This window comes from Pteropus alecto, unplaced genomic scaffold, assembly GCF_000325575.1.
Source record: "Pteropus alecto unplaced genomic scaffold, ASM32557v1 scaffold359, whole genome shotgun sequence".
NCBI classification, from domain to species: Eukaryota; Metazoa; Chordata; class Mammalia; order Chiroptera; family Pteropodidae; genus Pteropus; species Pteropus alecto.
This window is the reverse complement of record NW_006443119.1, coordinates 2,746,479-2,758,447: the sequence shown is the minus strand read 5'-3', so window position 1 is coordinate 2,758,447 and position 11,969 is coordinate 2,746,479. Positions and strand designations below refer to the sequence as shown.

The 11,969-nt window shown below is 44.6% G+C and overlaps 1 protein-coding gene across 6 annotated transcripts in view; it reads left to right on the top strand.

The window, feature by feature from the left end:
- Positions 1 to 11,968, top strand: part of ATP2B4 (ATPase plasma membrane Ca2+ transporting 4) — an 83,469-nt gene extending 71,501 nt beyond the window's left edge. For 3 of the 6 annotated variants that reach the window (XM_025040479.1, XM_025040478.1, XM_025040480.1), the window contains 4 exons: positions 1 to 177; positions 1,228 to 1,335; positions 3,184 to 3,360; positions 11,650 to 11,964. The exon at positions 1 to 177 is cut by the window's left edge and continues 1 nt beyond it. In XM_025040479.1, the coding sequence (XP_024896247.1) occupies positions 1 to 177; positions 1,228 to 1,335; positions 3,184 to 3,360; positions 11,650 to 11,964 (777 nt within the window). Of the gene's footprint in view, positions 178 to 1,227; positions 1,336 to 3,183; positions 3,361 to 6,477; positions 6,659 to 11,068; positions 11,183 to 11,649 lie in introns of those variants that run through there. The other 3 variants (XM_025040481.1, XM_025040483.1, XM_025040482.1) reach the window with 3 other exon arrangements.
- Position 11,969: the final 1 nt, after the last annotated feature.

Here is an 11,969-nt window from a genome sequence, read left to right as displayed (position 1 = left end):
GCACCTCTACATTCCCCACCCAGCCAGCACTACACCATTGTTTTCAACACCTTCGTACTGATGCAGCTCTTCAATGAAATCAACTCACGCAAGATCCACGGGGAGAGGAATGTCTTTGCAGGCATCTTCCGCAACCTCATCTTCTGTTCTGTGGTCTTGGGCACATTCATCAGCCAGGTGAGATTCTAGCTGGAGTTGGGGTAGCAGGTCTGGGGTGACACAGACCAGAAGCTGGGAGCCAGGATTTTCTAAGTACCCAGAAATAGGTATGAGGGAGCAATGGGGACTCGGGCTGTAGGGTGAGCACTTTTGGGTTCCCAATTGGCTTCCATTTGCACGTGGCTCTGTAATTGGAGCCCACTGTGTCAGGTGCTCCAGTACAAAGCATCAGTTATTTTTTTCCTTGTCTTTGCCGGTGAGCCGAGGGTGGGAATGGGAATGAGGCAGAAGTGAGGTTTATTTGTTGGCAGCAAATAAAATAAGACTTGTAGTATCATTTCATTATCTTTTGAAAACCCAGAAAGTTCACAAAGTGACCAAGAGGAGCTCTCTTCTGCCCCCTTTCCATGCCTCCTGGCAGCACCCGTGAAATGCGCATGCACGTGCTGTGTGGGCTCGCTCCCTTCCCTGCTCCTTTGTTCTGAAAGGGCTCTTGGTAGAAAACGCTGTGCAGTTCACCGAGAAAGAGAAGTGATGGGATGGCGCACAGGCGGTTGGCAGATAAGCCTAGCTTGGCTCCTCCTGTAGGAACTGGGGTCAAGAGCATGGCTGTCCTGTGGTAAGAGGATCGGGCCCTTCCTTCTTGCCCTCGTCAGAGGTACACTTAGCCATCAGCAGATACAATAGATTATAAGCCCACCCTATAACAAAGGAGCTCCTTCCTCACCCCTAAGCAAGGTGCTTCCCTTATTTGCCCCCATCCTCAGTTCCTCTTCTCCATCACTGTGCCTTCTCTTTGTCCCTACGGGCTTTAGTCACAAGAAACCTCCAGCTCCACCTGTGCTCCCCCAGCTCTTATGTAAATAATTTTCATAGTAAATATGTCTGTCTCCCTATCAGAGTGCTCTATAAAGACGGTTTGTGTCTGTCTCCCCTTCTGGATTTCTTCTTTCTCCTTTCCCAATAGGCAGATTAGGACTTGGACCACAGGATCATGGGGCCTTGGCTGGAGGGCTAGCTATCTATTACTCATCTCCCTGACGGTGGGCTGCCCTTCCTCTGTTCTAGATTCTCATTGTGGAATTTGGGGGTAAACCTTTCAGTTGTACGAGTCTCACCCTGTCCCAGTGGTTTTGGTGTCTCTTCATTGGCATTGGAGAACTGCTGTGGGGCCAGGTGAGTACTGGTCCACCCTCCCTCTGCCCACCATCTTCTTCTTTCCTCCTCACCCTCAAGTTTTCAAGTTCTTTCCATCTTGTAGAATCTCAGGGTGGAGTGATCGGTACCACCACTTCAGAGGCTTTGGATCTCTTCTCTAACCATGCCTGGAGGCAGGCAAATTCCTTAGCTTCTCTGAGATGGTAGTGGAAATTTTCAATGGAATTTTGCTTAAAAAAAAAAAAAGTAAGGGTCTTAGCAGTAGAAGAGTTTGTTCTAGTGAAGCTGTAGTCTGGCTCTGGATGCTGTGTTGACTTAGTTTAAGGCCCCTCCAGCTCTTGGGTTTCTCATCATGGCCTATCTGGGTTGAATGCCTGACTCTCACCTAAAATATATCCAGACTCACCAGGCCTCTAGAGAAGCAGCGGAGCAGACAGCTCAGAGCATGGACTGGGATCCGCCACCTGGGTGTGAATCTCAGCTCTCCTTTATACAAGTTGAACCTTGAGCACATACCTTAACCATTCTGTGCCTCAGATTCCTCAGCTTAGGATAACAGGGTCATTGCTAATTGTTGTTAATCAAAAACTCAGTTACTACACAGAAATGACTTAGAAATGTCCAATACCCTATAAGCACTCAATAAATGTTAGCTGTTAATAGTATGATAATATCATCAGGTCTAGTGAGAGTTCTATTCCCTTCCCCCAATACAACTTTGTAGGTCTCCTTCATGCTCAGCTCTGGCCCGGGCTGTCCCTTTTCTCTGCAGACTCCAGCCACCTGGGTAATGGAGGCTTTGCTCTAACTGGCTCCAGAAATTCCTCCCCAGGGCTGCTGGCCTTTCCCCAGAGAAATGATAGTTGTTTCTTTCATACCTCCTAATGCCTCCCTAATTAAGCCCCATCGTTTACCAGTAAATCCCTAAAGCAGCTTATACTCGGGCAAAGCCCAATTGTTTCACCTACTGTTTGAGACTCATCTGAGTCTAGTCCCACAAGTGACTTTGTGGACTTGATGCCAGATAACAGTCATCCTTCCAACATCTGAAAGCAGAACTTTGACAATCATCCTTCCAACATCCGAAAGCAGAACTATTTCAAAACACTCAGGTCCATGTTGCACTGCCCACACAATCCCTCTTTCCCATCTGAGCCCTGTCTATTGCCCCTCTTGTTTGTAAAGGAGAACTGATCGACAGGTACTGAGCTCACCAAATGATTTATTTTGAATTGCAAACCCAACCTATTGCTCCGTGATTTTTGCTAATACTCATATGTCCCTTCTTCGATGGCCTGTCCCACCTACTTCTTTACCCCAAGCCCAAGGGGATTTTTAGTGTCCTTTCACTATAGTTTTATAACACAGGAATTACTTTGCATGTGGTAACTAAGAAGAGGCTCATTCTTTCCCAACACTCTCTCTACTCCTTACTCATACACATAATGTGACCATCCTGTCCCCAGACTTGTTTTCCCCCACATCCTGGTATCTGTCCCTTCCTACTATGTACCATGCATCATAGTTCTGCTTCTCTGGAAAGACACAGGGCAAAATGGAAAGGAAGAGCTGAGACAGAAGGAAGACAATGAAGTATATAACTAGGCAGATGGCTGGTCAAATTCTAGAATATAAGTTCTCCTTTGGATATCCACAAATACAGAAAACCTTCCTGAGGTCCTACAGCTGGTAGGTACTTGGTGAATGCTGCTCAAATGGACTGGTTCTTCTCCTGCTGTTATCCCAGTGGGAAGGGTAACAGGGCAAAGAGTAACCTCCCCAAGGGCCTGACCCGTATAAGTTGAGTGACAGCTGTTCTCACCCTGCCTCTGGTGTCTCCCCTTTTGCTGCTGCACCTGTTCTCAGATAATCTCCACGATACCTACCCAATCCCTGAAGTTCCTAAAGGAGGCTGGGCATGGCACCACCAAAGAGGAGATCACCAAGGATGCAGAGGGCCTGGACGAGATTGACCATGCAGAGATGGAGCTGCGCCGGGGCCAGATCCTGTGGTTCCGGGGCCTGAACCGTATTCAGACTCAGGTACTCTGATAGCGGCCTAGCCGTACCCTGGGGGAAGAAATCTCCCATCTTGGGAGGTTTTGGGAGGGCAGCAGTTCTTGGTCACCAATATCTCTTCTCTTCCAAGGCCTACTACTGGTGGGCAACCCTAGCTCCCTAGCTTCAGGGCAGATAGGGGCAGAGGGAGCTGCATGAGTACACCTGAGAGGAAAGTAGTCATAGGGTCTAGAGCAGGGACACCAACTGTTAGCATAGTCCTTTAGCTTTGGGTTGGTTCTAAAGCCCATTTTTCCAACCTCCATCAACTTCCTGCATGAGACCTTGTACTAGACCTAAATCAGGGTGGGAAAAGTTCAGAGTCTTCCCCTACCCTTCAGAAGGAAGAAGTTAGACAATATCTCTATGCCAGCAGCCTCACCAGACACTTAACATATGTACATCCTCAAGCTGCTGTTAGAGTGAGTAATGTAGATGTTACCTGGAAGGATCTTTATAAAAGAAACTCACCCTCTTATATCTTCCCCACTTGAAATTTAAGGCCATGGTGGGGAATCTGATGGCTAAGTATGTATAAATGGCAATAGTCTTTCAATGCCTGAGTATCTTTTGCAGGATTCAGACTTGCTTCCACAAAAGGAATAAGCTATAATTTCTTCATATTTTTCCTTTCTTGCAATTCCTGAAATGGGAGAGAAGCTGCTCCTAATGCTCTTAAGTCCCCTGCCTATAGCCCTACAGAAACTTTTTTTCCCCTATTTTCCATGCAACTCTAATTACCTTCTCCTGGGTGAATGGGCTGGTCTACGTATTGATAATCCTATCACTTTCCCCACTCTTGCCCCAATATACCTCTATTGTGTTAGTCCTGAGAGTTCGCATCTCAAGAAACTAAATCCCAAAATCTCAAGGGTGCTCTCCTGAGAACAGACCTATTCCACTCTACTGAAGATCCTGGAAAGAAGCTTTACTCTCTAAAATTAGCCTTGTAGATGTTTAGAAAGTTCCCTAGTCAAGCCCACCTCCTCTCCTTAGTGTGTGGAAAAGAGGTGCAGTGAATATTCTAAACTAAATACCTGCTGGGAACTTGTCTCCCATAGGCAAGACAACAGGTGGAGTGGGAAAGGGGCCAGGGAGGGAACACTGGGACTCCTTTCCTTTCTCTCGAGTCCCTCCTCCCAGAGAGGGAAATCCCCACAGGACCTGTACATACTCTAAGGATACCCAGAGTTCCCACTCCCGCCCCGCCCCGTCTCCAGGCTGCTGAGCCCATCCTGCAATAGCCTCATGTGCCCAGAGAACCTGGTGACTTTGGCTCCTGTCACTGAGGCCCCAGTGCTTTCCTTTAGGTCTGCTCTCTGCAAAATAACTTGTCTGCTTTTCTTTCCTTCAGGATCCTCTGCCTCCCTTTCTACTATGTCATTTCTTTCCCAGCCAGGATTCCCTCATTCTACTGTCTCCTGGCTCCCTGAGACCTGAGATTCATGTATCTTCCTTCCCTCTTCCACTACCGATTTCCAGTCCCTCAGCTGTATATCTTTCTGTTTAGTTTAACTACCTACATAACTTTAGGAATCCTGCTTTTCCCTATTGGAATATGAGGTAGTTGGGCCAGAATGACATTAAAGCCTGAACTTCAGCAGCAAAGGCTACCTGTTAAAGATGCCGCTATGACCAAATCCATGCCATTGCAGCATGCACCTGCCTCTGTAAGCAGATGAGGCCAGCTGTGTCATCCTGCACTGGACACCTGAAGCTCTCTCCTGACACAACTCTTCAGCCTTAGCAGGGCTCTAATCAAATCCCCACCATCTGATTGTTGCTCTTTGTTGTCATTCTCATTGTAAAACTTAGGGGTGGGAGGTGTTGCCAAGCTATTGTCCTGCCCTGGTTTCTTTAGTTTAGGGAGACGTAAATGCACTAGAAAGCAAAAGTTTAGCTTTGGGTTGGAAACAAGGGCTAGAATCTTAGGAAGGTAAACTTGGAATCTAATTTCATTATGGAGGTTGGGACCATGTAACCCTAATAAGCACTGAGGAAGATGTCTCTACAGCCCTTTCTTCCATGTAGCTGAACCCTCCCCACATGGAAACCCTTTCCTCCCACAGGATGAGGCTCCTCCATCCCCTGGAACTGAAAACTGTATAATGTGATGAAGGGGTGGTGTTTTAGCTCAGAATCCAGAAACTAGCCTTACATTTTATGGCTTCTCAGGAAGCTTTGCAAGATGTCTGACTCACAAGGTGTCTGCTTTCTCACCTTCTCTCCTGGGAACTAAAGTCAGATGAGTGGAATCAGTACTTTTCCTGCATTCCTGGGAGATTGGCCCTTGGTATTAAGCATGTGGGCATTTTTAAGGTGATTCTACCAGATTCTGAAGAATAAAGGAATCACTTTTGATTTGTTCCTTGTTACTTAGGATGGTAGATTTGACCTTGGCCCCAGAACTAGACCATTATTGGAAAACAAATGGCATGAATTGCCTCTGTCTCAGAGAGATAAGACCCTGGAGACCAGAGACCACTGTATAGGGCTAGACCTGCAGCTGCTCGCCACCCACCAACTACTAACGCTCTTTCTGCTGCTCCCTCAGTCTAAATGCTGAGTTATTGTCAGCATTTCTGCCAGACATTCCTGACACTACAGCTAGTAACATTCTTCCTAAAGAGCCTGGCCATTGGATACCTGAGCTCCATTCTTGAGCCCTGTCCACTTCAGCCCAAGGAATGGGTGTCTCAAAGAAGAAACCCAGAAGAGGACGAGCCCAACAACCTGTGGTCACCTGCGTATGGGCTACTACATGCCTCTGTTTTTTCTATAAACACATGAGTTATTTTCCTGAAAAATCTATAAAAATAGATATTCAATTTAGTTGATTTAGAAGAGACTGGCTCTGGCTGGATATTTGGACTCCAGGTCAAACTGTTCCTTAAATGAAGTGTGATGTGGAATTGATATGTTTCCCCTTCTCCTCACCATTGTTTCGTGTGTGAGGGAATCTCTCTCTGGCTTTCTGTCTCCTGTCCCCTTTGCCCAGCTCCTTCCATCCCCCTTCCCTAACCCTCCAGAGCCCTCCCTTCCTCTTTCTTCACCTCTTTCTGACTGTGGAGCAAAGCTGTTTCACTCTCTGATTCTTTGCAGATCGACGTAATTAACACATTCCAGACGGGAGCCTCTTTTAAGGGAGTCCTAAAGCGACCGACCATGGGTCAACATCTTGATGTAAAACATGTTCCTAGCTCATCCTATGTAACAGTTGCTCCAGTCAAATCTCCCCCCACCACTTCTGTTGCTGCTGCTGTTTCATCTCCTACTCTGGGCAGTGAGTGATAGTCTATTATGATGCATGATTTGCTAAAATGACCACAAGAGAGCACGTGGCATCCACTTTCACCAACTGTGGTTATCTTCCTTTTGGTTTTCCCTTTGATCTTTGACTTAAGGGAAGAAAAATGGGACCAAAATCCCATTCCCAAACCAGGTTGTTTGCCCTTTTATTTTACTTACTTATCTATTATTTATTTATTTATTTACTTACTTACTTATTTATGTATTTTTAATTTTGAAAAACTATAAAACTGTAAGTAACCATTTTAAAGACAACAGTCATGTTTTCTGATTGTTCTTCTGCATTGCTTGTTTCTTCCTTGAGTTTTTTGTCTTGCTTTACTTTATGTTTTTGTTTTTGTTTTCTGCTTCGTTTGTATATGTTGTTGTTATTCCTCTCCTCTCCTACCCTGAGTCTAAACTCTATCCTCTAAGGTTAGATGTAATGTTAGTCCGAGTGAAAACCCTGGAACTTTCTTCATTGGGGGGCAAGTTTGAGATCTCCTGAGAAAAAGTATGAAGGGAGCTATTGTTCCCATTAGTTTTTTACCAGTAGATTTGTCATAATTGAGCCAATATTAAAGTTAGACACTAATAATGCTTTTTTTGGCTACCACGCTATTATTAGCTGGCAGTACTGGCATAAAAGTTATAGCTGAATGTGAAGAAACGAAGGTGTTCAGTTCGAACGCACAGGGCTGGGCAGCCCCATTATTTTACTTTTCAGGGACTTTAAACCAAATTCTGGTTTAAGAATCAATTAATTCACATCTGGATAGAATTATATGAAAAGGTCAAAATAACTTATTTTTCTTCAGCAGTTAAACTTTTTTTTAAAGGAATTTCTGAAGAGCAACCTTTTTTTTTTTCTTCTCCTTTTCTCTAGGAATAGAATAGAAAAATAGAAGCAGGAAGTTTGAAAATCATTCTCACCTATAGCAAGCCCTTCATATCTTATTTTGCACATAAACTTTTAGGAACTCCCTCCTCAGCCAGCCTGTTTATTGGAATGCTGTCCACACTCAACCCAAGATCTGGTGTTCTCATTGGTAGATTGCCGAATTCTTGCTAATGCTTATGCCTTCGTATTCCTGGTCATTTTACCATCCCTAAATGGGACACAGAGAGGAGAGAGAAGTCAGTTTGCTGATAGTGCTATTACAGTATTTGGTAGGAAAGGAGTCTCTCTGTAGTAAGTATATCGTGGGCTTCAAATATCTAAGTGTTTGTCTCTCCCTTCCTCCTAACCCCCTCTCCAACCCTGGGATGGGAGGGTGAAGAAAGAACAGTTGCCCTATCTGTGGTTCGCATGATTGTAAACTATGTAGGTTGACCAGACTTAGATTATTTGTTGTCTTTTCAACCAACTATAGTGTTCTCATGTGAGGTATGGGGGTGGGGTAGAGTTTTATATAGATACATATTTCATCAGGCCCAAAGGCAGTCAAAGAGCTAAATAAGTCTTACCCTGAAAATATCTCAGAGCCTCTCGCTCTAATCCCCCAATATTCCTCTCATATTTCCATTTTACTCTGGTTTTGCCATGTCCTTCTAACTAGTTTTTGTTCTTTTTAAATCATGCCTCTCTTTCAGGAAGGGTTAGTGTGAGGTATCCCAGCAATTTGAAGGTAGAAGGAGACTAAGCAGAAGACAGAGCCTATTAGGCTCTCGTAGAGCTGCCAGTAGAGAGTATGCTACAAACCATCAAAAACTAGACAGTGATGAGGGACAGTCAACACCTGCTCTTTCCGCAGCGGTGCCTTCTTCCTTGGAGGTCCTAGAAGTTATAGTCATGCATTTTAAAACCCCCTTTCCCATTCTAGATCTCCAAATCAATTCAGTTATTTACCTAACCTTCGATATAGATAAATCTCTTAAGCTTTTCCTCTATAAGAAGGCCTTAATCTCTTCTCTTCCCCTGGTTTCTGAAAAGGGAGCAGAACACTATAGAATACCAACTGAGGAGATGGAGTCTTCACCTACCCATTGAGTAAGCTCCAGAGAGTGGCCCCGATCACTCACACCTAACCTAAGGTCTAGCTTGGTTAGGGCTCCTGAGTCATAAGAAAGAGTTGTCCTTTAAACAGCCATTTTACCTGTAGGACAAAAGCCACAGAAGAGACATTTCCCAGAGGTTTTGAGAGATGACCAGGAAAAGAAGGGTTGATTGGCTGAGTTGGAAAGTGCCTACAGCTTTCACAGCACTCACTTCACCGGCTATGTCTTGTTCTCCATACGCTGCTCACATACCAGGCAGCATGCATCAGGAAGGGAAGATGCCACCACTTGGGATGAATTGATGATGGTGTATCTGTGTGATTGTTCATCAGCATGTGTTACATATTCTCTGAGGCCAGTGTTGGAGTTGAGGAGCATTCTGGCACAGCCCCATGCCCTCTACCCCCTCACCCTTCTCTCTACCCACCAGGCCACCAGATGGTCCTACCTAGCTCTCTGACTCTTCTTCATTTGAGCTTCCCTTGCAGGTGCCTGGTTTCCCTTTAGATTCCAGAAGTCCCGCAGTCTAACCGGATGACTGTTCTTTACTCCCCTAAAGAAGAAATCTTCCTATTTTTTCCATCTGTCCATCCCCGATTCACTCTTATCTCCCTTATTGTTTACCTGTAACAGTGTTATGATCGCCCCAACAGGTGAGAGGAAAAACCAGCAAACAGGGCTCCAGACCCTCACTCCAACCCCGATTTTTAAAAATCTGTTTTCTACATCGGACTTCACATATAATTATTTTAAGAAAGTATTCAATTGCTTAAAAAAATAGAAGCAGGAACTTTGAAAATCACTGATTTCAAAGATGATCAACTGGTGGTATAAAGGTACACGTTCTCCTGTAGTACTTGTTAGAAATTTTGAGATCTCAAGAGCAGGTGAAAAGTATGGGCTTTGTTATCATTCATGCAGGGAATGGGTATGGCTTTGAACCCATCTCTTGACCAGGGCCAAAGGAGAAGGCGCTGAGTTTGGGTTTACTTAAACCAAGTTGCCTTGCTCTAAGTTTGATGTAGATCAATTAAAATTTGGAACCTCCCAAAGATCCGGTGGAGCCTCTGTTCCATCTGATCTCACCTAGATCTGGAGCAAAGAGAACATGACAGATAAAATTCACCCATCAGATGTTAATAGGAATCACAGAAGGATGGAAAAGTAGATCCTTACTTTCTGTTCAGCCTGGTGAATATGAGCCCAGGTTTCTTGATTCTTCTTGGCCGAGGTGTTGAGCTGATTCTATTGAGTGGCAAAGAGTCCTTTACCTTCTAAGCTCTGAGTACGCTCAGTCCTGGATGGATCTGCCAGGCTGTTATAAATTGCGGCAAGATAAGGAAAGCCTTAGCCAGCAGAGATGCAACTTGAGTGAACCTTCTTTGCATATTATTTCTGAAGGTTCTGTATAGTGTGATAGGAAGCACTGGGACAGGCTACCTAACCAGTTTATTTGCCAGACTCTTTGTGTGCTCTGCTGTCTCACTCTTGCCTCTTCTCCAGGAACTTATTCCTTGCTTAACCAACAGAGGAATGAAAGAGATGCCCTACCTCAACATTCATCATTCTCCCTTTTTCCCTCCCCACCTCAGTAGTTTCTTTTGTGTTACTCTCATTTCTTTAATGAGGGAAGAATTTTTTAACAAGACTGCGATCAGCCACCTCCAACCACAAAAATCCTAAAGTGCTTCTTTTTCCCCTGGCATCTCCAGCCTCTCGGGATCCAGCCTCACCCCTCACCCCACCTCAATCCTACTGGCACAGTTTCTAAACTAACCCTCAGAGAGGCCTGCAGTTCAGAAAAGTAGACTGCCAAAGAGCAGGTGCCTCTGGATAAAGCAAAGGCTGGTGACAGGGATCAACTATGGTCAGTTTTTTTCCCTTTCTCCAAATTGATTGAATCCCTCCTTTTTTGTGAAGTAGAACCAAGTCTTTAACACTTACAGGGCAATGCATTTCCTTTTGCCCAATAAAACTACAAATTGTTCCCTTTCCTCCATCTACTTCATCTACCCCAATAGAAAAGTCACTTGTTTGTAACCCTGCCCCCTGGATTGGGTGGTTTCTCTCCTGGTCCCATCCTTTCCCTTCTCCACATAAGATCATGCTTCTTTTCACAACTGCAAAACAGCTGGAGAAAACGGCATGACTGAGTGCAGTTGCCAAGTATCAGAGACAAGGACATGCATTTGAGTTGTGAGAGCCAAATCTTCTCTCAGTAGTCAGGAGGAGGGCATCTTTTGATACCTTTGATACCTGTATTTCATCTATGTCTTCCAGTAGAGAGACGGAAGGGGACAGTGTGGAGGTTGTGGGATATAAATATATACACGTTTCCTAATGAAAGCAGTTTTTCAATTGGAGATTATTAATTTTAATTTCTTGCATGCTGCTGACACAAATGAAGATGGGTTTGTCTGCCTTGCTGCACTGCGTTCACGGTCACTTATCACCCAAACTGTATTGTGTGCGGATTGGTATGTGTTTGGCTCTTCGAGGGTTTTAAACAGAACTAAACTTCGATGTGTAATTTTTCCATTCCACATTCGCAAAATGTTTGGCCTCGACACAGAAATCCACATGTCTGAATCATCTTTTAAATTTGGCTGTTAATTTGCACCTAGTTCCAGTGTCCTTGCCCTCCATTCAGAAGAACTAATGAATCTTTTTGTTTTCTGTTTCATTTTAAGAGTGGATTGTTTGGGAATGCTAACTTTGCTTTGGGTTTTCTACTTTTTTAAATTCAGCTTCCAAACATCCTAGTTGTTTGCCATTACTCACCCCACCCCACCCCAATGCTTGAAATTTGAGCCATGTAAATGTTTTTAGTATTCCATGATCTCTTCTTCTATGTGTGGTTTTTGTTGTTGATCAGTAATGTTTTATTGTGTAGGTTTTGTTTCTCTCCTCAAATCACCAGTTTTTTGTTTTACTGGCCAATTCTCATCTCTGTATTTTCTCATCCTTCTTTTCCTTCCCCTGATATAGATCAAAGTAGTCAAAGCATTCCATAGTTCCCTCCATGAAAGCATCCAGAAACCCAAGAACCAAAATTCCATCCACAACTTCATGACCCACCCTGAATTCGCCATAGATGAGGAGGTGCCACGAACACCACTCCTGGATGAGCAAGAGGAGGAAAATCTTGAAAAGGTTTCTACGTCTGGGACTAGGGTGCTGCTGTTGGATGGTGACGTCACTCCGTACGCCAACAAAAACAACAATGCGATGTGTTGCAGCCAGGTGCAAATTGTTGCCTCCCACCCGGACAGCCCTCTGCACAGCCTGGAGACATCAGTTTGAACTTC